The 27,399-nt window shown below is 50.1% G+C and overlaps 1 protein-coding gene across 1 annotated transcript in view; it reads right to left on the bottom strand.

Annotated features, from left to right (window-relative positions):
• Window positions 1-27,399, bottom strand: part of LOC120947322 (octopamine receptor Oamb) — a 95,717-nt gene that overhangs the window by 29,019 nt on the left and 39,299 nt on the right. The window contains 2 exon segments of the mRNA XM_049610498.1: window positions 11,481-11,942; window positions 20,472-21,749. Coding sequence (XP_049466455.1) covers window positions 11,481-11,732 — 252 coding nt within the window. The 5' untranslated portion in view covers window positions 11,733-11,942; window positions 20,472-21,749.

Raw genomic sequence — 27,399 nt, 5'->3', positions numbered from 1 at the left:
AACCGTTTAATCTCTCATCGTTTTTTCGTGTTTGCACTGACTATATCACCCGCTATGCTGACAAGCGCTGGCACCACTTTCCCCGAAATACCACGCAAAGATCTTGCCTGCCTTCAGGTACCTTGCAAGGCTCCCACAGCCACACACACACACACACACACTTGCAAGGATTTCTCCACTCTCCGTAAGGTAGATGAATCAAAACGTCGCACGAAAAACACACTGCCCCAATCGATAAGCCGTATCGCGCGCTGTCAAGACGGCGAAGCACGGCGAAGGTCGAAACCATTATTTCTGAACCACTTTCAAGAACCCCCGTTCTAAGTTCTCCGCTGTATCACACACACACAGACACGCTTTCGCTGCGTAATTAAAGTTGCGCCCCCTGCTTGCGCAAAGGCGACCGAAGGCCAAAAAAGTAATGGACATATGCAGCCGCGGCAAACGGATGCGACCTTCTGCTGCGGCAAGGTGGTGGTGGTGGCTTACGAAGAGAGGGCGAATCGAATGCCCTAATGATGCACGAACCGCTGCCCGCTGCTTATCCTTGCGTTTGCACCGGCCAGAATCAGCACGGCGAGTGTGCCGTTGGTGTGCTAGAGTTGGTGGCATAGCGCAACCTGTTCGCCCAGAGACAGTGGCACAATGGCCGACCAATGGCCCCTCGGGAGTTTGGGGACGAAAATGGGGACGCACGAGGTCGCGCATCGGGCAGCCAAGCAAAGAAAAAAAAAACACACACACAAACTTGCCGGCGAACAACAAAAAGCGAGCTAAAAAGGAAAACTATTGTAAAACGGGGGAAAACTTTGACTTTGAGCAAAACCATCGGCTCGGAATGGCAAAGTTGAGCAACCTCCGTGAGTGCGAGGTAACTACTTTAATCGCGACCGGTTGGGAGGAAGTCGGGTGGGGAAGGGGAGGGGGGGGGGAGTGTAGGATTGGTCCCGAGTTTCGCGAACTTCTCGCCGTTCGAGGGAAGGATGGGGCGCACGATTTATTAAAACCGCCAGCACACTCCAGCAGTGTCCCTTTGGCCCGCGGCCCAGTGTGCCGGCGAAGGACGCCAACCGCGGCAAAGCTTCAGTTATGAAGCCGGCGCCGGCGGTGCTGCTTTGCATTCGCGCTCCCGAGCAGGCTGTTCCTTGTGGCGCGGGAAAACAATAGCAGCCAGCGGGATGTGCGCGGGCAAAATGGGGACAAAAGAGCAAAAGAATAGCCACACACACACACACACACACGCATACACACACTTGCCAACAATACAGTCGACTTCGGTGTGGCAGTTGGGTGATAAATGTGATTAGGCTATAATTAGGAACAGTCGCAAGTTTTGTTTCCCGATCCGTTTCTCTTTCCCGTTTTATTTTATTTTTCTTTTCAAACTGGTAATAATAAAATCAATAATTTCAGGCTTTGGCCGTCTTCTTTCACAATTTTCAAATTTCAACTTTTAAACCACCGGCTTGCTGACTAGCTGTATTTCTTGTCCTTCCGAATGGGCTCGAAACGGGTACGTCCAAGTGGCAACGAAGCTTATCACGTACAAAACGGTACGTACAGCTGACGTACAAAGCGAGCACTGTTCCTGGTTGTTTAGTATTAAATAAAACTTCTGCTTCCGCCCACAGTCGCCGGAACGGACGGAACAAACATGACCGGGGTTGTTCGCGCGGTAATGCAACATTAAGTTAACTGCAGCTCGTCTTGCGGGGCGCGCTCTGAAGCTCGTCGTAAGCTAAAATAAAAAGAAAAGGCAGCACTACCGTACGCGGTGGCAGCCAGCCAGCACGCTCTACCCTATGGAAACTTTTGAACTTTTGCCTTGTTTTTTTTGCCGCGCCCTTTGGTGGCGTTTTCGTACTCTGCTTAGCCCAAAGGCACTGCAACGGAAGGAGCGGTAGAGCAGAGGGGGATGGTTTGGGAGGAAGCATTAGTGATCATTTTTATCGGCCAACTTCCCGAAACCCGCTCCGCAATGGCACAGCAGATTATGCACGAAAACAGACCGCTCTTCCCCCCCCCCCTCCCCTTGCGGTCGTAAAACACCGCGGCAGACGACGAACCCTTTAAAAGCTTCAGTAAGCCGTGCCGCTTTCAACGGGACGTCTTGTTGGGGATGTATTTTTTTGTTTTGTTTTGTTTGTTCTGCTCGTTGCTAAACATTCTAGATAAAAATAAAACCATCCCCAACCAAAAAGGATTTTCGCCTCGCCATGGGTGAAGGAAATCGGCGAAAACGGGGTCCATCAACTGCACATCTAGCGCGCCCTGTGTGTTCGCCTTCAATTTCGGCGAAGTCATCAGAAACACATTTGCACAGTGTGCCCCGCGACAAAACCGCGACAAATGATGGCGACGGTGGTGCTGGTAATGGCGACGATGGTGTGTGAATGCGCTCGAAGGATAAAAGAAAATGGTTCACACGAGAGCCTCCCATTTCCCTCGCTTGGGGCGCGGAGAGTGAGGAAGCTATGATGCGGAGAGTGGGGTGGATGTGCGGGGGGGGGGGGAGAGGGGGGGGGGTGTAGCACCAGATAAAATAAAGAAATCCCGCCACCCGCAACGCACCCCCGGGATAATGGCCGGGCGAAGGAGAGCGAGCGACGCGAAATGCAATTTAAATGATTCAACAAATGAAAAGCGAAACTTGGAAATCCCTCCAAGTGTCGATGACTGAGCGCAACCGGCAGGGCACGAGTGGCAGCGAGTGCTGCTATTGCCCTCTCCCCCCCCCCCCCCCCCCCCCTGCCTGCCTTGGCCTGCACATGGACGGCTAACTTGAAATAAGAAGCGGCCAATCAGCCGGGGCAAAGAGACGGACGCGAAAGCTCACTTCAAACTTAATTAACCGACGAAGTGAGCTGTCGGGCTTGCCGTCGCCGCAACCGCACCGCGAAACCCGTGCAACCGTGCTGATTGAGGCGTTTTCATTTCACATTTACCTTGCAACACTTTTACCCATTGCCCTTCCCGTGTTCGGTCCCCCGTTTTGCCCCGTGCGCTTGTATGTCCTCGTGGTGCTAAATCGAATTGGAATAGGGCACGACGACGAGAACGACGATGATGATGATGATGATGACGATGGCTTACCCGCTCCCACCGTGCCACCTCGCACTCACCAGCGGCGCGTGGTCTATCAGGAGCGCTCTCAGCATCACTCACCACCTCGCCGACCTCGTCCACTCCACACCAGCGGACGCGGGAGCGATTCGTTTTATCCTTGCGCACCTTTTACACCTTCGCAGTGTGGAGGCTGAGGGGGGGGGGGGGGGTCGGATATTGAATGAATTTGCAGACCTCGAAACTGATACTCGCTTTCTTCTACTCACGCACCCACCGGAACCCCCACCCCTGACGATGCATCTCAAGCGTAAGCAGGGCGTGGGATGAAGAAAACGGTGACAATGTGACCCAGAGAGTTTGAGCTAGGATGGGGGTTTTTTTTTTTTTGTAACAGAGCTGGAGAGGAATGTCAGAAAAAGAGAGGTGGGAGATGGTAACGTTCTTATCTGCTGCTCGGTGGCCTTACGGTCATGGGTCATCTGCAGGGAAGGGAGAGAAGCGTGGAGAAGCAACAAAACAAAACCAAACAAAAAAAAAAACTCGAATTCACGCAAGAAGGCGCGCTGTTGTGGGGCAGGTGGTGTACTCTTTTAGCGAAGAAAGCTACTTTCATCCATTCTCGCACACCTTTCTACCAATGTCTGAGCGGGTAAAGGGCGGGATTGAACGGGGGTGGGGGTTTTGTTGTAGCTTCTTCTTTACTCGGGCGACAGCGGGAACGCGACACCGGAGTACTCGGAGCACGTTTTCCCATCCGCTCTGCCACCTCGGGCGTCTGTGTAGCGTCGGAACGGACCGGTTTAGCGTCGAGTTGTTTTTTTTTTCATCGACGCCTTGAACGTGTGTGTGTGTGTGTGTGTGTGTTTGTGCAGCTATTGGATGCTTTTCAACACTGATCGCTCCTAATAGTATGCATATTAATATCCGTTTCAAACGGTTATTGCGCATGAAGGACGAGAGCATTTCGAAAGTGAATCCGCTCGACTTGGAAAGAGGACTGGACTTCTATCGCCAACGCTACCGGTGGATAACAAAACCAAAATCGATATTACATTCTCACCTACAACCCAAGCAGCAGCGTAATTAAAAATCGATTCCCAGCAAAATGCTCCATTTTAGAGCGTTAACTGTGCTGTGCGTGGCTTAACAAGCCAAAATAAACGCCCTCAAGTATGCAATATGCTATTCCCGGTGACGCCTGGCGGCGCACAATTTACCTCACAGAAAGATCTTTTTAAGCAGGCTTGTTTGTCACTGTTAATACAGGGTTTTCCAGGGGTTCTCATACTTGTGGGACACTTCCTTGACGCTTTCCTATTAGAAGTGAACTTCATATGTTGGAAATTGAACTCGATGGCACCCTTGTTGAACTCGCTGGAAATTCCTATTGGATTTGTCCAACAAGAGTGCCATAGAGTCCAATTCCCATTATATTAAGTTCATTTCACTCAAGAAAGAGTCAATAAAGTGTCCCACAGCTATGAGAACTCCTGGAAAACCCTGTAATACTTTCGGCAGGAGGTAAAAAAAGCATTATTGTGGGAACAAAGTCCTACGGCACAACATATCCCACTCCCCCAGCACCTACTTAAACCTCAATCAGGTTTTTTTTGTCATTGACACACACGCACACACGCACAACTCTGTCAGCCGCGTGCCACCCTCGCGGAAGGATATGCTTTCTGAAGAAATGGAAATAAGGCCAGAATCTGAGAGAGATACAAAGAGAGAGAGAGAGAGAGAACAAAGAAGACGAAATAAAAAGTCCTCCATCAAGGAAAGCGACTAGATGGAGCAGCAACACACGCAGCAAACAACGGTGCAAAAGTGCGCCCGTACTAGCGCAACCCCTTCCTCCCCTTCCCCTGGCCCCACTCACAGCGTGCGAAGCACCGATGAAAAGAGGCGAAACAGGGTTACGCAACCTTTATCAGATAAAATTATTGGCTTTCATAATAAAGCCAATTTATAAGATAATTCAATCTGCAACGGTACACGAGTGATCCGAGGCGCGCACCGAACCTCGGTGGGTGGGTTCGGGTATGGCTGGCCGCCCTAAGCACGCTGTCGCTGGCGGACGGACGGTGCTGTGTGCAACTGGGGCTCACACAGAGGCGCGTGAAGCCCCGAGCAGCGGGATGATAAGGATCGAAATCCTGCAAAAGCAGTGCGACGATGCGATGGGCGAGCATCGGCAAGCATCGTTCGGGCTTGTTCCCCCCCCACCCCCCTTCCCCCCCGCTGCACGGCAGTCCACTGTAGCGATTAACCTTTTCCACGAAGCGAGCAAGATGGCGCAGATCATCCCGGGGAGGTTCTACACGGTGTCCGCTTTCGCTTTGTGTGTGTGTGTGTGTGTGTGTGTGTGTGTGTGGGTTAGAGAGTGTTTTTCTCTTTCTTTTTCTCTCTTCTATTCCGTTTTTTGTTGTTGTTGTTGGTGCACATCTTCCAGCGTATCGCTTCGAGATTCGCGCGTACTTCCCAGGCTGTTTTGCTTTCTTCTAGCTAGGGCTCGCGTACTATCCATCCTCGCACGATGCCTCCCCCACTACCCCGTTCCATTTGCGCTGCGCTGAAAGGGGGCCAGCAGTCAGCCTGGCGGGTTTCCCCCGCCCCCTTACCAAGGGCTTGCTCCTTTCATGTCTACTTGGTATTCGTTGAATTTCTGATTCGAGAGCACGGCCACCCCCCCATTTTCACCCCGTTCGCACGGCGCCCGATGTTTGGGGAGCGGGAAGGTGCGTGGAGGGATATTTTTGTTCGCCATATTTTTCTAGCAACACCCCCCGCCCCCCTTTCCCCTTCTTCTTTGCACCCATCCCCCGCGCTGTGTGCGAGTGTGTTTTTGTTCTTTATTTACCGCTCAGTTTCGATCTCCTCCCCCCCCCCTCCCCATCCTCCGCCCACCAAGTCACAGGTACGTGTGCCTCGAGTAGCTCCTTCGCTCGCATGGAGCGTCGACTGTTGTGTGGAAAATTTCCATCCCCCCCCTCCCCTCCCCCCAACCCCCCCCCCCCCCATTTCCCGTGCACTCGACCTTTGAAGGGAAACTCATTTTCCGAAAAACCGAAAAGAATGGCATTTTTTGTTGTTGTTCCAGTAGCTGTAAATTTATGATTCACATTGCCTGAGCGGGCCGAGCCCAGGGCTGCCCTCCCGGGACGGTGCTGTAAAGGGAAAAGTCTGGTGTGGAAGGGAGGGGGGGGGGAAGGGGGCGCTGTTGGGTGAGAATGGGCGGCTCAAGGAGCACCAGGGAGAAGGTGATTGTGAGAGCTCTGATTTTTAATACAGATTCACACACCCACACACACACACACACACACTTGAAAAGGAGAGCAGCAGCAGCGGGACAGAAGGATTGATAAGAAATCTGAATAAATTTGAATGAATATTGAGTTTGGTTTGGCTGGTGTGGTGTGCAGCGCTTTGCTGTTTTATTTTGTCCGCTTTTTGTTGCCCTCTTGCATGTGTGTGTGTGTGTGTTGATTCTGCATACATTTCGGAGTTCGCCACTTTCTTCTGGGTCGCAGCCGGGGTCGTACTGTTTTCTTTCTCTCCCTTTATTTCCGTAGCATTTCCATTTTTCCTTCCCGCACAACAGTGTTGGTTGGTTGGTGTGTTGTGCGCTTCTGCCTTTGACCGCCTCCCGCAGCAGTAGCCGAAGCTGAATCCAAATCGCTACAAGCAGAAGCATATGCCCGCGCCCACCGATTCACACCCGTTCATCCGACAGACACGCCGATTGGGCTGTAAAATGAAACACTGATTCACTCTTCATTCCCAGCTGCTGTGGCAAACTGCAGTTTATCGTCTGACAGTCATCCAGCCAACCGAAACCGGGAGAGTTGGGATGCGGGAGGGTTGCGGAGGGTTTAGATCGAACGCCCTGGAATATGCCACGCTTCCGGTTTGCGGTTACAGGGGTGCGGGGATGGCGCATCCCGGAGGGATGGGGTGCTGCGGTTTTTCGATACAATCGCATCGCACACACACACACACACGTATACACATAGTGCTCCATTCGGTAGCTGGGTTTTGGAATAGCAGCCCAGCAATAACCTTCTCCCCTCCCCCCCCCCCTCACCATTCCAGTCCGGGCCCGCTGGACCACTTCGTTATTGTTCTTTTATGCTGGGCCCATTGAAACCCTATCTGGCAGCACGGGAAGATAGCACATCTTGCACATCAGAATATATGTATACTAAGCACACATACGGTGTGTCTGTCTGTGTATGTGTGTGTGTGTGCCCCGAAACGCCAATCTCGACCTGCATCGATGCGAAGTGCGGGGGCCGGCCGGAATGGTTTTCGGAATTAATAATCTCAATCAACGGCCGATCACGTAGTGGCCGGGGGCCTACCCCACCGTGCACATTACGGCGATTGGTGAGCGAGAGCGGAGGGCCCCGGGCACATCACTTCGGCCGTGGTGTGTAAGTTACACTCTTTGGCACGATAACGATAACGGCTGGTTTGGTGAGCGCTTGGTGAGCGACGGAAAATCAGAGAGAACGGGGAGGGGGGGGGGGGGGAGCCATAAACATTTCCCAGTGCGTCATTTGTGGTTTTCCTGGCCGGTGCTGGGGGCTGGCAGGATGAGCATTTCGGGTAGCTCGGTACAATTTAATTAAGCGGCACGCATTAAACGTATGCAAACGGATTCGGCCGGATGGAATGGGAGAGGGATGGCGTGGTAGTTTCGTTTAATATTGCACCGTTACCGTTCGACACCTGACGCAGATGGACGGCTGGGGCAGATACGGCTCGTGGGAACGTTTGTGACCATGCAGAGTTTGAGGGACTGAATTTCTTGCAGCTCTTGCGCAAGGACACGTTGTTTGTCCCGTCAAGCAAAAGCGCTTTGCTGTATCTGACAAGAGGATGCATCCAAAAGGGGGGAGTGGGAGAACGAGCTTACGCTTATGCAATCACTTGCGGAGCACTCCTTCTCCAAGACCAAGGGTTATTCTGGCTTGTCAGTATGTCTGCGCACGAACTTCTGCGATGTAACGCGTGTGTTTGCAACCTGCAAGAAGTAAGACGTCCTGCACGGAATACGCTGGCCCTAATGTACTTCGTTCATATTCTTTTTTAAAAAGAAACAACCATGGAATATTACATGTACATCCATCAATGTCAGTGATAATTTAAACAAAATCACTAGGATATTGAGCGATGCCTAACCTGGAACATTAGTTTTAGGTAACAGCATGTTCAGGAAAACAATCTTCTTCTTCTTCTTCTTCTTCTTCTTCTTCTTCTTCTTCTTCTTCTTCTATGAGCGAGGTTGTATACTCCTATGCCTTCAGTCTCCCTTTCATAGTTAGAGTCATGCCCACTCTGGCTAGAAACTAGCCTTAAGCTGTGCTTAGAGATCTGAAGTATGACAGTATGACACACTTCATATGATCTCCAAACGCAGCTTACTCGTTTAACCTGACAGACTCTGTCGTATGGTTTGTATTCTCAAGTTTGTTCATGGAAAACAATCTTTTGGAATCAAAGTTCACAATAATAAGAGATTTCGCTAAGCTAAAGTTTCAATCCGGTCCTCGATAGGACTGGAGTTGGACTAGTTCTAATTCAAAGTTTAGTCCTCCCCAAGCATTTGCATTAACTGGCTAATTTGATCCAGTTACAGGGATACGCAACGCAACTACGGAAAGTACTCTTTAACTCCGAGACTTACGTCAAACGAAACGGCTCCCAATACCAATTCTGAAACTGATCTGGAACCTATATCTCCTGAAACTGGCACCCCAATCCGTATTGGTTTTGGAACTCATGCTTAATTCATATTGCTCCTAGAACTCATCCCGTATCCATAGCGAACCTAAAACTATCGAAAACAATATTTTGGAATCAAAGTTCACAATAAAAAGAGATTTCGCTAAGCTAAAGTTTCAATCTGGTCCTCGATAGGACTGGAGTTGGACTAGTTCTAATTCAAAGTTTAGTCCTCCCCAAGCATTTGCATTAACTGGTTAATTTGATCCAGTTACAGGGATACGCAACGCAACTACGGAAAGTACTCTTTAACTCCGAGACTTACGTCAAACGAAACGGCTCCCAATACCAATTCTGAAACTGATCTGGAACCCATATCTCCTGAAACTGGCACCCCAATCCGTATTGGTTTTGGAACTCATGCTTAATTCATATTGCTCCTAGAACTCATCCCGTATCCATAGCGAACCTAAAACTATCGAAAACAATATTTTGGAATCAAAGTTCACAATAAAAAGAGATTTCGCTAAGCTAAAGTTTCAATCTGGTCCTCGATAGGACTGGAGTTGGACTAGTTCTAATTCAAAGTTTAGTCCTCCCCAAGCATTTGCTTTAACTGGTTAATTTGATCCAGTTACAGGGATACGCAACGCAACTACGGAAAGTACTCTTTAACTCCGAGACTTACGTCAAACGAAACGGCTCCCAATACCAATTCTGAAACTGATCTGGAACCTATATCTCCTGAAACTGGCACCCCAATCCGTATTGGTTTTGGAACTCATGCTTAGTTCGTATTGCTCCTAGAACCCATTGCTCCCGAATCCATAGCGAACCTAAAACTGGTCCTGCACATATTCCAGTCCAGGACATGCTCCAGGACTCACTTCAGTTACGAAACTGGTCCTCTTACTCCTCCAGACCCCGTATCGGTCCTGGAACGGATATGGAATCCATACCAGTCGTTTCGAAGTCAACTCCGTTCTTTTATCGGTCCTGAAACAGCTCTCATTTTTTATTCCAGTTCGTAAACTGTACCTGATAAATAGCTGACTCTAATGACGTAACGGCGTTATCACACCAAGGAACCTAGAGCGGATAATGTCTACTAAGAAATAGCATTATACACACAAATGGTTCGATACAGTCTGGTACGTGGTACTAGATACAGACCCCCACCTCAACATTCAACGTTTCCAATTGCATGGGTTTCTATGACGGTATGACACATTCTCCTGTCATGTGACATTCCATCAAGAAGACGAAAGCGAAACACTAGTAGCTGCCTAGTTACATGATCCCTCTGTCGGGCTGTTTTTTTTACATTTCATCGTGCTTCTTAGTCACTAAATAGCTCTCAACATCGCAAGCAAATCGTTCCAGCAGCGTCTCCCGTGGCAGGGCTGCTCGTTCGAATAAGCTCGATTATTGGAAAGCATTATCTCGCCACCAACGGCACGTGCCACGGCCGACAGACTTCGTGTGCTGCTCAAAATTGACGATCATTTGCAGCGCGACTTCAATTGAATGCCGTTTTAGAAGTTCATCTTCGCGCAAAAAGAGGCCCTAATGTCTAACTTTTTATCCACCCGCAGGGAGGGTGACACACACACGAACACACACACACAGAAGTAATACCCGCCCATAGCGGCGAGCAATCGTGAACTCGTGCAATGGCGGAACATAATTGCCATTTCGTGGTTCACAGCCAGTGCACGTTTTGCCAGTGCACTAGTCGAGCTGGACGGCACAAGCAGGGGGGAAATGTAAATGCATCAGCACCATCAGCACCGCAGCAAGGTGGTAGGCACCCATCCTCCCCACCGCCCAGTACACGATGCTGGCGAATGCAAAACGTGTGCTGCGACCAGATTTTCTAACGCGCGTGACTCCGATGCGACAGGTCGGCCGAGCTTAACCGCAGCTTAACCCTTAAAGCGGTACGCCTGCACGACTGGTGGTGCCAATTTTTTTTGCGGAGGAGGTCATTGATCAGCTGTACTGTGGATGGGCTTGTTGCAGATGTTGCTTTTTGTCGGTCGGTTCTTATAATGCTTTTTGTCGGTCGGTTCTTCCGCTCTCAGTCACCAACATCGATCTTTTAGCTTTTCATTCCGCTTCATTTCACTCGTGGTCCAGCCCACCAAAGGGTTGAACCGCACGGAGGACCATTATTATTGTCGTGGCATGTCACTATCGTTATTACCACCTTGCATCGTGCTCGGGGTGGCTGGTGAGACGGCAAAGTATAGTGATAGAAACGATTGCACTTTAGATTTGCATAGAAAATCGGCGTCCCCGAGATCCAATCGAACGGGCTCGGGTGCGCGCGCGCGCGCGTGTGTGTCTGTCTGTGCTGGCCGACCGGTAAGAGAGCGCTGGGAAAGGGGCAAACCTTACTCGGCAAGGCGAATGGGTGTAAGGTGCGTGCCTGTTTTGCTGCCGCTGTTTTAGCGGAAGGAACGGCAAAACAATGAAGGGGGAAAAACATGCAACCCACCGGACACGCCAGCGTGTTGGGCCAGCTCTCCGATCACTCAAAACGATCCACCCCCTTGCGACCCAATCCCCCTTTTTTCTCTCAAGGGTGGGAAGCAACCCCGAAAGCCCGCTCCTGCCGTCGTTGTGGAGTGAAGAGAACGAGAAAAGGCAAAACAGAACCAAACAAACGCAGCACGCAAACCTACCTTAAACACCTCCCAGGTAGCCGAAAATGGCAATACAGCTAATCCGACTAATAAATCAGCAACAGCTAGACTAACGATGAAAAAATTGGTAACACTGCGCAGCTTGTGCGAGCAGAGCACGGCCGCAATCACCAGACAGTTGCCGACGATGACGAGCACGTTGATGAAGGCGAGCACCGCCAGCGAGACCAGATTGGTCGGATCCGTCCACTGTACGGACGCGAGCAGGCTGGCACACTCCGACTCGTTCATGGCTCCGGTCCGGGCCGTTCCGGCGGCTGGTGACGTGGACACAACGACTGACGGTGACGGCGGTGGCGACTACGACGCGCCGATGGACAACACGGCCTGTGGGCGTTCGGCGGGCTCGGGTGCGGTTGCGGGTTGCTGATGCGGGAGCAGCTACTGCGATGTGGCGGCGGCTGCGACTGCTGCTGCTGCTGGCGTCATGGCGTCTTTCCCCTGTGAGACGAAGAAGAGAGAGAGAGAGAGAGAGAGAGCGATGTCGCATTAGAATGTGAGAGGGCGCAATCGAAGAAAGTGAAGTGTTGTACACGGGAATGGAGGAATGGAAGCTCAATCGATCGGTTCCGATGGCGTCTTGGGTGGTTTGGGGTGGGTGTATTAGTCGCCTGTCACCGGCAGCCAGCTCGATCGTCTCGCTGACAGGTTATCGCAGCGCTGGGCCCTCTTGTGGGAGCTGTTTATGGGTCGCGAATCTGCCCGCCCGCAGCGCACCGGGTCATCACTAACCCAATCGCTTACCAGCTGTCAGCAGTCGGGGGCAGGCGAAACAACAACAGCAACAAAACCCCTGCCCGGGAAAACCAAACCAAATGGTACGATAATTGGATAACTCGATTTAGTGGGGCTTCGGTCGGACGCGCCGGAAAGGGAAGGCCGTCGAGCAGGCTCATCTCGCTCGCCGATCGAGCCAGTGGATTGACTCACAGTCCTCCCAGCACATCCCCCAGTTGCTCAATCGCAAAGTGCATCCAATTCCAAAGTTGCCTGTTGCTTGCGCCCGCACACCGCTTGCAACAGTATTAAAATCGAATTGTAAAATAATCGATCAGTGCGGCCGGCCTTAATGCCTTTTTCATCCCTATCTCGGCCTAACAAACTACCCCCAGAGCAGAGTCCCGTGAGCTGTCAGGTCAGGAAGGGTGTGAAAGAGAGAGAAAGAAAGAGAGAGAGAGAGATCCAACTCTCAATAATGCATTTGACACTGGGGCTTCGCTGCAACTCCTCGACCCGGGAGGAATTGGTAGCTCAATTGCGTCGACAAAACCGGCGCCCCCCCCCCCCCTAACGTCTGTTTTTTTTTTTGCTTCTTTCGATTGACTTTTCTTCTCGAGCCCGGGAGCGCAAAATGGCTTACTCTGCAGCAACAACGGTGCACAGTATAGCGCCTGCAGCAATTGAGCCCAGGGAATAGGCGCCCGACGCGATACACATTAATTGAACTCGATTGCGAGCAAGTACCAATCAGCGAGCGCTCCCCCGTCCTGGGGACGCGCAGGATACAGCGGTGGGCCGTTGCGGGAGAATCTCCCCGGGAGTTCGACCGAAACCGGGAGTGCTTTTAGAGTGCCCTGCCCTGAAGTGGCTAACGCTGCACAGCAACCGCGTGCAGCTTATCGGCCAATCCGCCTGCGTAAGCTTTCACTCTTCTCCATAACCACCCTGTAACCTCTGGCGGTCTTCCGGGGCTTTGTTACGGGCAGCCAGCAACCGAACAGGTGCACCACGAATCACATTCACCTAGGGCTGACCGGGTGTTTAAAGACCGAGTGTTTACCCCCGAATGCACCTTTTCGATCGTACGAGCTGAGAGAGTGCTTGAGTTGGCCGTAGGATAGAGGGAGAGAGAGTAAAAGATAGAGAGAGAGATAGAGAGAGAGAGAGAGAGAAAGAGAGAGACAGAGAGAGGAATGCCAACTCTTCAGCGTATGAGAGCGATTTGTGACCATCCACCGGGGATGGTTTGGGCGAGGATAAACTGTTTCTGGGTTATTGCTATTTTGAAACGATCGACCACAATACGCAATATGGCGGGGTAGGACCGGGTAAGAATGGAGCAAGGGGAGTTCCGGGAAGTCAAGCTCCGCTGTTGTACACTGGTAAGTTGGATTCGAGCGGTACACGAGATGGATTTGAGGTGGGATTTTGTACAGAGCAGCAATCGAACACAGCGTCTCCGTGACGTAACGCCCCTACATTTGGCCCTTCGAACCGGATTGGTTCCACGCTCTGCAAGCGTGGAACCGCTGTCTCGAGCCGAGCAAGCAAGTTATACGCTTCAAATGCTCCGTTTTTGTGCGTCCAGTTGTCACAGTGGCCTACGGTACTACGTACGGGATTGTGACTACTTCCGGGGCGCTTAGAAAAGAGCACCTCCATTCGGCCAGGCCAACTGAATGCGTGATTTTATATAGAGGAATAACAATTACATCCCCGCTCCCGGGTGCTGTCATCGTTCGGCAGTCATCCCTCCCCTTGTACCAGAAACGTTGTACCAGTTGGACACACACACACACACACACACACACACACACACACACACACACACACACACACACACACACACACACTGGGAAGTACGCTGTGCTACCCACACGATGTGTACGGATATGCAAACGCATAAACCCCTGAGTGTATTTCGAAATGGAGCGCCGAGCCGTGTGTGCCTGGGAAAAATGAGAACAGGAAAGTCTGCCTGTTGTCTCAGTACCATTTCCCCCCACCCCATTTGCAAAGCGTATAGCGCTCCGCTCGCCCCTCCACCGCGCTTCGCTGTTTCTGTTCCGGAGGATACCGTAGTGAATCCTCCGTGTGGGCGATGAATCAGCTCAATTTGTTTTCAAATATTTATACACCTACTTTGGATGGGAGGAGGTGACTTACTGCAAAGCTTGCTTACAGTGAGCGTTTCGATGCGGTCTAAGGAAACCAATCAGCAGGTGCAACCAGTGCTGCAGAACTACTGAAATGTGTAGTTTTGTTTTCAAAGTGGGTCGTTTGAGTAGGGTTTTTCCTGCTCGCCGGTTGTGGGAAGCTTCGTTACCAACCTGCATCTTGCTATTGATTTGCACCTCCACCCTGCCTCATTTCGTATGTGCAAGTGTGTGTGTGTAGCTGCATTCTTCCCACATCGAAATACTTCCCAGTCCTACACTCGTGGTATTGGTTAAATTTTTTTATTTTCATTTACATATTTCATGGAGCTGTTTATTTCGCGTTTAAAGTTATCTCAAATCGCTGCTGCAGCGGAACGAAGTCCTGCCCGGATCTATGTGTCTCCTGCCCGGATCTATCCTTTCCCTAAGCTTTAACAACCAAGCGAACCAACCATCGGTACATATCGGCAGGATTGGTAGGGGTTTCGCCAATCCGCAAACCCGTTCATTCATTAGCATCCACTTGGAACGGTGGACGTCGCCAGTGCTGTCAGGGGTTTTTCCTTTGGACCGGGTAGCCGGGGCAATGGTGGAAAACTTGCGACCATTCTTTCGCAACCAGCACGGAGGGGGAGGCAGGAAGTGGGGGAGGGGGGGCAATAATTTATAATTTATAGCGTTCGATCCCACTTTTTTGGCGAACCGGTCGCGCTCAGCGAGTCATTTGTCAATTTCCCCGCAATCGGGTAGGAAAGTGCGGTGGGTAGTGGGCGAGCTTCACTGCTCCACTGCTGCCACGCCATCGCTCTTGTGCCACCCCGCTACCGCCCGAAGGATAATGAATAATGGGCGAATGCAAAGTGTACTGCGATTGATAACCCGTTCGCTCTTCCTAGCCCCCTGCACCAAAGACGCCAATGACGCGACGAGTGGTTCAAGCTCCACTGCACGACAGCGACCAGCAGCGGGAGCAGAATTTTAATGACGTCTATATACAGGCTTCTATTTTTGTGCCCTATCTATCAAACATGTCGCAAGCGGAGCAGGCCGCCGCCAACGGAAGGATGGCGCTTCAGCGTGCCGTCCAATAAAAAGGACATAGAAAAAGCACACGAAGCGATGAAGAAGAAAAAAGCAAGAAGTACTAATTAAATGTAGCAAGACTTTTCGGCTCGCCCGATTGGGCTGCTGGGGTGTGAGGAGGGGGAATGGACGGTGAGGGGGAGGGGGGGGGGGGTGTTAAGTGGAGCTTAGGCTTATGGATTGACTCGTAAAGGGTGATTCGGTACAACAGTTGGTCGAAACCGAAAACCGAGCTGTAGCGAAATCGATCTGTTTCTAGACGAGGGCAGTTTTTTTTTTATTTGAGTTAGAAAACTTAAGCGCTTGCGTCAAAGAAACATCCTTCCAGAGTGATTGCGTTTCGCGGTGGTTGCATTTGTACAACCGTATACAAACAATCTTGCAAATTTCAAGATCATTTTTGGGGTTTTCAACTGGAAAAGTGTTTTTAACATTACAGCCGAGCTTAGGATATAAACTCTCAAGATGTTCTGATCTTCAGAGTTCTAGATATTCAAAAACGGCAATATGTACAACGTCTCCGGGTTATTAAAAGTGTTTAAAAATTACTTTCCTGTAGTAAAGAGAGGACGATATCTTATTTATAAGACTATAAATTTCGTTTTGCGCCCAAATATTTGTAATGATCTTAATAAATCTTGAGCTTTAAATTGACCAACATCGACCGGAAACGCCCTATTGCAGGATGAATGTTTTTCGGCGAGAAAACTCTCCACTAGAACAACCATCAGCGCCGGAAAGGGGGAATGTAGTGGGATCGGAAAATGTAAATTGAATGTTTAATAAGGCCGACCTTTCACTTTCTGGGGGGGGGTGGGAGGGGGTAGAGCAAGCTGAGGAAAGTTGAAATGAATGATTGCCGTTGCCTTCTTAATTTCTTCGGGCAGCAACCTCGCAATGGGCGTTTGTGCTGTTCCTACCGACGAGCGACGAGCTGAGGACCACAGCTTTTTGTATTATGCAAACCAACCCCTGCTTCTGGTGAATGTGCTAGCGAGTTTGATTGTTAAGCTAATACGTTACAATACAGCTCACCATAAGAAGCGGCAAAAGAAGAAGAAGTAGTTTCCTGTTTTATGAGCAGTAATGTTAAACGTACAATTAGCCAGCACAATGAATCCGGTTCGAAGGACCAAAAACGCTTTGCACCTCGAATGCTGGTAGTAGCATAAATCCAGACGGTAGGTAGCTTACAAGGCCAATGTTTGTTGGTTGCTACACCTGTGTTCTATCTGTTGGTGCCTGATGTTGTGCCTAGCTAAGCTTAGGTGTGGCTCTTTAGCTCGCAGCGTAATTAACACTCGCTACTTCGGTTGAGTGGAATTGGGCGAGTTTCGAGCGTGATGTACGAATTGATCGTAGCACCCGAACGGGGGGCTGGCGCTACTATCTCATGTACACTGGTACTCTAATGGATTTTTTGCACCTTCCATTCCTTAGCTGCCAACTAGCACCTACTCGTCGGTATGACGTCGCCACGCTGATATGTGACGTAGAGCAGTGCTCTGTGGATGAAATCGAAGCATTGCGAGGTCTTTCGACTGCTCTGATACGCCGAGATGATTGCATGATTTTTTTACCGTTTTCTTTAACGATGTATCACCGTTTTGCCATAGCCTGCTACCGCTTGGTGTATCCCCTTCCACACCACAAACATCGACATGCTTATCCGTCGTGCTGGAGGGGTTGGGAAACAGTATCGTTTTGTGGTGTGGACTTTTTTTTTTTTTTTTTTTGAGTGACTCTTCTGCTCCCCGCTTAGTGCTTATCTATAGCATCCAATGATCCTGCACCCTTCTCTCCACCGAAAAATCGTTGCGCGCCATGTCCGTTCTCGTCCTCCAGCGCAACACTAGCGCAGGGGAATGGCACGATAGGGGACGTTAGTGAACGAGCAAAATTTATCGCCCCTTTAGCGTTTACCACATCCTGGCGTATTCGTGGCACCTCCTCCTTGTCGATTCCTCTAGCAGGGCCCAGGGATTCAAAAGCTGGGGAGAGGGAGGACTAAAAGCAGGCGACCTTGCTACACGCTCGATCGAATCGATCAGGCAAAAGCGAAGCGACACCACAACAATTCGCCACCCGCATTGCCTAATGATGCGAAAAGCGATTTTGCTTGCCATGTACTAAAAGGATGTATGCGTGTGTGTGTGTGAAAGAAGGAGAGAGAGCGAGAGTGAGAGAGAGAGAGAGAGAGAGAGAGAGAGAGGGAGGGCGGGGGGATGGTATAGCAAAAGGAATAAATCCCTGAATCGGGAGCCAAGCAAACGAGCGCACACAAAACGATTCAATGGCGTTTGCCAAACGGGAATCGCTTTTTGGTGGAAGCTTTGCTGTATAGCGTTGTTCTTTCCCTATGCGATGTCCCATCCCCACCCCCATTTCCTATTTCCAATCGCTTCCACCTCGCTTTACTATACGTCATTTCGTTTGATTCCAACATTGTCACGTGTGGGGGCGCGTGGGTAAGACTTTATTTCTGTTGCACCGTCGTCGCGCCCCGTTCTTCCTCCTGGCCAAGTACTTCCGGTTACTAGCGGTTACTCGCTCATGGTGCTATGTGTGTGTGTATGTGTGCAACATCGCCGGTGTCGTTTAACGAGCCGTGAGCGAAATGGACCGTTCCCGATCGACGAATTTTATCGCATGTAATAATGGGCCGCGTGTGCGATTTGCTTTTTTTTTGTCGCGCAGCAAACCGAGGCAAAGACAGGCACAGAAAGACAAAATGGAATGGAGAACAGTGGAGGAAACGGTTTTTCACGCTATTGAGAAGGTCGTATTTTTTCGGTTGTTGTGAGCGACAGGACGCTAAATGCCCTGCAGATGTTACACTGGTGCAGCGGCTGGTGTTGGATGACGAAAGAGCAGCAGCAGTGTAACTGCCCAGACAGACACAAGACAAGTTTCTGCGCTTTTGTTGGGTCGTCTTAACGGTTCGATTAGAGCTATGCTTCAGCTGTCATTGAAGTTTGAAGATAAAGTTATGAAAATATTGAAAAAGAGACCATTTTCCAGCATACTTCAGCGTTGAACATAATACTTGTTGTGACTATTTCAAGTGCCGGCTGTTACATGGCGTGAAATCCCGTTTGGAAGCTTTTCTCATGATTGAAGTAGAATGAAAATAGTTCTTTCTTCGGAAATTATTCGATTCAGAGAACAAATTTCATCCATACTCCACATCTTTTCAGAAAGGCGCGGGTTTGATATAAATTATGTGGAAAAGGGCCTTCCACGTAAGGAGATGCTTGCCTGATGCTCTGGAACGGATTAAATTCGTTACGTGTGGACCCACTGTAATTCCTTTCTGGTACTTGAGTACAACATTGAGAATTGCTAACAGAAAACTATATTTATGCCTCCAGTTAGAAGAGGATTTCAATGGGTACGGGGATTTTAGGCCGTGGCTGCCATCCATAAAGATAAAGTACTACGTCACATATAGTGCAACCTTTCTCAAACGTGGAAATGTATGAAATAAATCAAAAAAGAGGTAAAACGTTAGTAAGATCCTTGTGAGCATGTTAAAGCCGGCATAAACAGCTGGCACTAGAATGATACGCTGAAGAAGAAGCAAAACAAAATGAAATCTATATCATTACATGTTTATGAGCTCAATACTGGTGCACGATATCACCGTTTACGACATCCCAGTAGCAGATATTGCCTTCGTCTTCCTTGGCCATAAACGCGCTTTCAATCTTATCCTGTCGATCTTTAATCAGTTGGGTATCCTTGGTCTTCTGCCTCCTTGCCGAGATTAACCATGGGATGGGTATATATCTTCGCATTACGGAACTGAACCAATTCCACAATGGCAAGGTCCCATGTTAAAGCCGCATAGTTATAAGATAAAATAACGTTAAAAGTCACATGCACAAGATTGCGGTGGCATTATCTCCAAGAAACTAATCGCACTAGCTCTCTTGCTGTTGTTAGTTAAGAAGATAAATACCCATCTAGCCTATGTCACTAGACATATAACTGCGCCAACGTTCGTGCTGTTGTACTAGATACTAGTTGACGAACAATTCCAACCAGTAAAAAGGCGTAATAGACAGACCTCCGTCTGTGCCATACGGTACACTACAATCAAAACAATTTACAGTTCGTCGCTGTCGTTAGTTTTGGGAACAGTGACGATTCTAGGATTTGACTACTGTATGGTATTCCGTCTGGCATAATAAGGACCTTATTGGGGATATTCCCTGTCTGTACTTAGTTGGAAATACAACTCCACAACTTTTTGTATGTGTCCGTACGGGCCTGAAGTACTTGGCAACATTACCACCAAACGTGTCGTATTCTATCAATTTCTAGCTGTCAAGGCTTACTAGCTCTTAGTTTGTCAACATGAATCCATCGATCCTTCTGACAAGAAATTGCATTTGGTTGAAGTACAAATTCTGTGTAATTATATTTCTACTACTTCAGCAAGGTCAAATTTCTATGAAGCCCAACTCCATGTCCAAAATCGGGCTTTGCTGTAACTCTGTGAGGAAAGAATATCGACGATATTACTCCGAAATCTTAACAAACGCATCAAAGTTGACTTTCTTACCAGTCGGCTAAATATTGATCAATCAGCAAGAAATAGCAAACGATAAAACCTTTTACCATGAAAAACGATTTTCAGGAGCAGAAGGGGGGGGGGGAGATGTACCGCGAAGATGAGATTATCCGATGCGAGACCTTTCTGGCTGGCTGGGCGCAAAGAAATTACATAAATCACTAGCCCAACCTGATCAACTATTCATCTCAGCCAACCCGGTCCCGTCCTCAGTAGTTTGGTTTGACAGCTGTCAGGATGACTGTTTCCTAATCGATCGTACGTCGGCCGCCTATCGATCGATAAAATACGGCGAGTTCCTGAGCTCTTCTCTATCTCTCTCTCTCTCTCTGGCACTTTGCTCAAAGCTCTACAAAGGGATAAAATAATCATAGCGCAAAACAAGGGGGACAAACCCCTTTCGCTAACAGCCACACACACGCGTAAACCTACCTTCGATCCAATTGTGAAACAGTTTGCCGAATGTAGCCGTCTGGTAGAATCTAGCCATTTTGTGGTCGTGGCAGCAGCAGCAGCAGCAGTTGGTTCACGCTCGCCGTACTCGCCCCGTAAGCCATTCAAACGAGTCTAGCAACGGCAACGGCGGCGGCAGTAGCAGCAGCGCTGGCAGCAGCATACACACACACACACGCACACTTACTCACTCACGCGCGCACACACACCCTTCCCACACTGCTAAGGGTTGTGGCTGGCGAACGGCCCGGAGAGTGGACTTCTTCTTCTGCTTCCGCTGCTGTGTGGGTGGGTTGGGGGTGTATGTGCGGGGTGGGGGGAGGTGCGGTAGCAATCGAACACAGCAGCGCAACAAAAACCGCTGACAAATCGGAAGGAATTCCGACACGGAAGCACTTTTTGTGTTCTCACCCCGCCAACAGTATCCCAGTACCACGCCGGCCACCCGTTTTTTTTGGCGCCTTGCTGGGAGTCGGCTGCTGCTGCTGTTGTTGTTGTGTCGCCGAACGGTGTTGTTTCACTCAATCCGGCTTGAAGATTGGCGCTCGCTGGCAGCACTCCCGCGCGTACCCGCGCACCCACCGTGAGCACTCGCACTGATCGGTTCCTCTACCGAATCTTGCAAATATGGCAGTCACTGGACGAGGACGGTTCTGGCGGCTGACGTTGACAGTTGTGGGACGCGCGCGCTCGCGCGAGAGTTGCTTAGTGCAGTGTGGCGTCGCTCTTATGAGTTATGAAATATTTCATCGATGGTTTGCTGCCGTCGTGCCATCCTCTTCGCCGTTATTATTGCACCACTCGAGTTCACACTTTTCACTCCAACCGTAAGCCGTTACTGTGTGCGTGTGTATGTGTGTTTTGCTGACTTTGACGCCACTCGTAAGCCTGTGTCAGTGTTTTGTTTTTGTTTGCCTTCTTATTGTTTGTCTTATATTATTGTAGTTTGAACAGTTGTTTTTTTCCCAAACATTCTTAAGACCATCACCATTGGACGCTCTTCTTCCGCACTTGGAATCACTGCCACGGATAGTCACGCTATATTTCACTCTGCACTACACCAAAAGGGTCTGTCACACTCAGCCCTCCCAGAGCTGTCGCCTCACTGTGTCGCTGGCTTCCCGTGAAGCCGCTAAAACCATTCCCCTTACACCCAAAGTCTTTGCACCTGCACGACCTGTGCGATCCCACCTACCCAAACAGTTCCAAAACTCGGGACGGGGGACGCGTTCATTTAGCACTAGCTGTGGGAGAAAGCTGCACCAGAGCGAAAGAAAATTCACAATGAAGGTAAAATAAAACTCACGGGCTGAAAGACACACAAAAAAACCGTTATCTCAAGAGTATCCCTTGCTCCCCGGGCTCCCTAACAAAATGGGCTCCATTGGCCGAACGTGCCTGGAGGATGTGCCCGCGCGCTTCTGGCCGATCCCTTCTTGCTTTTGAGGCGTGAAAAATTCACTCACGTCCGCCTCTTACGCAGCAATTTCTGCTTCCTCCGGTGTGTCCTGTAATAGAGAGCAAGAAAAAAAAATGAAAAAAATAACGGTTAGACAGTTTTGGTTGATTTTTGAGAGAGAGAGAGAGACAGCGCTACACTCTTTGCTAGCGTGTAGCGATCGAGCCGAGTGGCAAAGAGCCACGGAAGTGTTTCGTGCGAAGCAGTTGCGGGCCACTACGCTAGAAGTGCTGAACAGTCTGGGGATTTTAGCAAACGATCCATGCTGCAAACGGCGTCTACCACGCGGCGGATCAACTGCTGTCCCGGGGATTTGGTGGGTGTGAGATTCGAGAACTTCTGCTCACTTAGCTGCTGGCTCAGCACAGAGCTCCTTTTTTTTTTTGTTTAACTCGATATCCAGCCATGATATGCACGCTGGAAGCTGTCAGAACAAATCCGGGTCACCCGATAGTATGCTAACCGTACCTGTACCTGAAGCCGTTTTGCAGGATGTCGCTGTTATTGGAGCTCAGGACTTCACGCTTTATTGACAGCTTCGATCAGGAGTTTTTTTTTTGCATTTTTTATCACACAAGATACTCGGCTGCTGTGACAGCTGGCGCTGGCACCGTTTGAAATTGGTTGCTACCGGCGTCCCTGTCTACTGTCAAACTTTTGATAAGAAGATTTGTACAAACAAATACTTAGATCATCCCGCGTGACACATCAACCCAGCAGAACTTCATCCTTGAATCTCCCGAACTATTTCAAGCGAACCAAAAACGTCAAGAACTGCTCGTCTGATGGAAGTCACCGGTCGAACAATGAACTCCTGCTCCCTCTCCAATGTTTCTTCGTACAACCCCTCAACCAGCCAAAACGCGACCAGCTGACTGCTCGTGAACTGCTCGTGGGACCTACCCGGTATGAAAAAAAACCTTACCTCTTTTCCGATTTTGAATCCCAAGCTGGTGGTAGCACGGCGGTAGTGGTTCGGGAAGCCGAAGGGAAGTCCTTAAAATTCCCAGCTGTCCCCCCCCATTGCAGAAAAAAAACCCTTTTTTGCACCTACGCGTGCGTTTGTTACGGCTGTTTACATGCAACCAAAAATAACATAAATCGAACGAGCGCGCGGGCAAGGCAACAAAATATGCGAGCGAAACGGGCGCGGGGAAAGATACATTTTTCGACCAGAATTCAAGGGAAGCGGCAACGGCGTTTGTTTCCTTTCCTTTTCTGATGTCACCTCAGCCCAGTTTACATTCACCCTTCCACAATGTCACCCTTGCTGTCCAGGTGGCACGTAGCGTCGGTGCTGAAAAATCCCAAAATCCGAACAACAAGAAGCAAAAACATGCCAAAAATCATGAATATTACAATTTGTGCGGAATGTGCAGGGTGTAGATCGGTGTTGGGAGGGAGGGGGGGGGGAATGATAGGAAAAAACCACCCGTCCCCTACGGCGTGTCAGGTGTGCTGGTACGAGCCCCATTCGCCCCTTTACTCCTGTCGTGGATACCCCTCCAACCCACTTGCGAGTACTATCAAAGAGGGGCAAATCACTAACCTGGGAGAATTTATTTTTCCACCACTTCAGCTCCAAACTCCCTCGCCCCTTCCATTCTTCTCCCCCTCCCCCTCAACCGCCCCACCTCGAAAGGATTGGGCACCCGGGACGACCTTTGAAACCCGTCCACAGATTGTCTATTTCCTTTTCCGTTTACATCTCCGAGTCCCAGGACTTGCAAAACCCCAAACACAACAACCTGATGAAGGTGGGGATGAAGTCCACCTCTTCCCCCCTCCTCTCCCCTACCCAAGTCAGCACCCTGTGGGGACAGTTTTTATTCGCGCTTCGTGCTCCCTGCGGTGTCCGACGTGATTTCGAGCGAGTTGCGCTGAGGTCCTTGCCAATACGTTTATTCTCGAAGGGGTTCGGGGCTCGGGTCGTGCTATCTACCTACGCCTTCGTACGTGGCTTCGTTGCAAATGGAGCACACACCGAGCCGAGGACATACATTGCCTTGATTAGTGATGGGTAACGTTGGCAATAGTCTGGCGTCCAATGCGATCCAATTCCCAACATTTCGGAACCAACCCCGGAAGATAGGTCCGACCCCTCCGGAGTCGTTAGGAGTCATCCGGAGACGATGTCGACCGGCTCAAGGGTGTTGTCAAAAAGCATTGCTGTCGTCTCTAAGCTATTCTTAGAAACTATGTCCTGTTTACTAAGTGCACGTGCAAAAAAACGGAAAGCCCAAGGGCGACTCCAAGCGACTCCGACTTCAGTTTGATTCTGAATCCGGCTGACTCTGACTTCGGACGACTTCTACTTCGAACGACGTCTATTTCAGACAACTCCGACTCTGGATGACTCCGACTTCGACGCCGGGAGAAGCTAGTGGTTCCGGTTTGACAGGAGTTGCGGAATCGGACTAACAATAACCGGAGTTGGATCGGAGTCGTGTATGCGCTCCAGAAAGCACCTCTCTAGTCTAGATAGAGACTGCCGGAAACACACGCGAAACAACAAAGCGTTCCTTCATATTTATTATTTAGTGTACATTTTTGTTTTTTGTTTACTTCCAACACTCTTTTCATATCGCAGCAAGAAGCGCTAAAGTAAAGGTGATGAAGGTGGGTGACGAAACAAGCAGAGGATAAAAAATGATTTTCCACCATACTTGCCTCGCACACACACACACACACGTGCACCTCTCCTTTAGCCTGATTTCCGGTGACCGTGAAAAGCCTTCGGAGCGTTTCCAAGGGCTCGTTCGTCGTTGGGCTCTCGTCCGTTAACACATCTCGGTCGGTACAAATCTTCCCGCGTCGCTCCGTTTCACCGATGAGGAAATACGTCTTTCTAGGCGAAAGGGACGGAGCAGCGCAAGCTAGGAAAGGAAGGAAGGACATACGGCTCGCGGGTACTGCTGCTGGACCGATGACAATGATAAGGATAATGGTCCGGGCCAGCGCTAGCCAAAAAAATTATTTGTGCCCATGTTTTTCCTCCCAACCACCTTCGTCGTTCTTCCTGACGCCGCACCCCGACCCCAGCTCTGGTATCATTCTCATTTTCTCCAATTGGAAACTTTTTTCCCTTTTTCGGACCTTTTTTTCCTTCCTTCTTTGCTGCTGCTGCGCCCTTCCTGTGCCTTGCTGTAACAATGTGTCCTAGAAAAATGGACCGTATAATAACGTTTCACCCCCCCCAGTACAGTTTCCCCACTCCCCACAGCTGCCTCCTTGCGAACAAAAAGGTGCGCAAATGCACCTCTCTCGCTCGCTCTCTCCGTGCTCCTCCGAAACCGTTATCACACCGACCGGTGCCGGTGAGTTTGAGTTTTCTTCGCCTGCATTTTCTCGCGTTTCGCTGTCTCGAGATAAGGGTCGGATGATTTATTTTCCATTCTCTGCCGTAGCCGCCGCAGCCCCACTGCCCCTCAGCTTTCCCTCGCAGTGTGGACTGCCACGTGCACCGGGGAGGGCCAGCGCCACGCTGAATCCATCAGCCCGGCGTATACACCTCTGCGCCTGCTCTCCGCTGTCTGCCGAAAGCCCAACGGTATCAATTATCATTAGCTCGGGTGCTCGAGATGCGAAATCGCTGATGGAAAACCGACACAGCAGAAAGGCTGCACTCTAACCCCCCCCCCCCTCTCCTCCCCCGATGCGACCACCCCATCCCGCTGACTTGTCTCTGTGGGTGATGTAATGAGCGAAGACGAGCCGAACGTATCGCCGCACCAGGTCGCACAAAGCGATCGCGTTAAAATTGTCCCAGGTTGTCTACCTTTGGCTCCATCTACGTCATACATACACACACACACACACCTAATGACCTTCGTTAGGGGGAAATGGAGGTTGAAGGGGATACACACATACAGAAGAAGAAGAAGGCACAACGTTGTGACGTGGCGGAGGTGAAACGAACCATCGAAAAGAACTGATAAGAAACGGTTTGATCGGCGCAAATAAAAAGAAAAGCCAGCAAGCACCGAAAACGGACCACTATGTGACATTTCTTCCATCGCCATGCACGATTGAAACCTCTAATCGGACCCTTTATTCTTTTCTTTTCGTAGGTTTACTGTAGGAAGAGCCCACGCCACGAAAATGCCGCTAAAACCCGGTTTGAAAGCGGTTAAACCCATGAAAAATGCCGTTAAAAGCAGTTTGTTTGGATCTGTTTTTGGAAGTCGTTGCGCCTGCAAGGTATGCAAGCCGCAGGTAAAATGTACCTTGTTAAGAAACTTTTCTAACCGGACGCTCCATTTTTGTGCCCCCGTTTCCCGTGTTTGCTGGCGAAAAGGCTGCACTGTGCCTATTCTACCTCTTCCCCTTTCTTCTTCCCTGCTCGCAACATAACACGCATTGGAGAATGCGCGAGAAGAAACAATAATGTTCCATTCCATTGCACTCGGCCGCCGCTAGCTCACGGGGCGTTTTTTCTCTGTCTTTCTCTATTTCATTCCCTCTGTGCATTCGCTTGCGTTGCTTACTTTGCACAATTTCGTTCGACGCTTTGTGTGCGGCAAACAGTTTTCCATCTTCCTTCCCTTTCACAGCGCCGAATTCTTTCCTTAGGGGAAGCGGAGCAAACGGGAGATGCTCCCTGCGGCCAGCGACGTACTACAAAGTCGATGCTGGCGGCGGACCGTGTGGCGAAGCTTCGGGCGAAACAGCTGGCAGAGCTGAATCTATTTCTCGCTTCGGTGAGTAGCGGGTGGTGGAGGGAAAGGAGAAGCGAAGGAGGCAGATGATGGTGGTGTAGGGAGGAAAGGGGTGGAATGGGGTTTCAACACTCCTACCCCATTAAATTTGCCAATTCTTTACATTTTCTTTATCTATTTCTGAAGCTGATTATCGAGAAACGCCCCCGCCACAAACCGGCCCTCCACCCAACTCCACCCTCTTCCCCCCCCCCACCCCCTCTCCCTCACCTCCCCTAGTGTCACTGGCAGCACCTTTTCGCCTGCTGCCTCCGGGGGGGAAACAGATTGAATTTCTGCACCACCGCACCACGTTCCATTTCCCCGTTTTACTGCCCCGACTGGCACACGGCTTTTGCTTAAATCGAATGTATTTGCGTCTGCCGATGGCAGCCTCCACCAATCACCACCAGCAAACCAGCAAGACACAATTAAGCCGAAGAAAGCCACAACGGCCCCCGCTGCCCGATTGCATTGCCCAATCCTCCTTTGCTGCCGCTGCGTGCGAACGGCTGGAAAATCGGCTGAAATAGGTAGAGAACAAACGGATTTTTCCTCCCCCCCCCCCCCCCCCCCGGGGGCTGCAAGCAACTCTTTATAATACGTAAACCACACACACACACGCGCAGGGTGTGACACATGGCCAACCGTAGGAGCAGCAGCAGCAGCAATGGCTCTGGAGCTGCCTTTCCTGGCTTAATATGGGAAAACGCAAAGAAAAAGGAACCGCTCTGCGCAAAAGGAAAAACTC

The sequence above is a fragment of the Anopheles coluzzii genome, chromosome X (genome assembly GCF_943734685.1).
Source record: "Anopheles coluzzii chromosome X, AcolN3, whole genome shotgun sequence".
Taxonomy (NCBI): domain Eukaryota; kingdom Metazoa; phylum Arthropoda; class Insecta; order Diptera; family Culicidae; genus Anopheles; species Anopheles coluzzii.
This window is presented reverse-complemented; position numbering and strand designations above follow the sequence as displayed.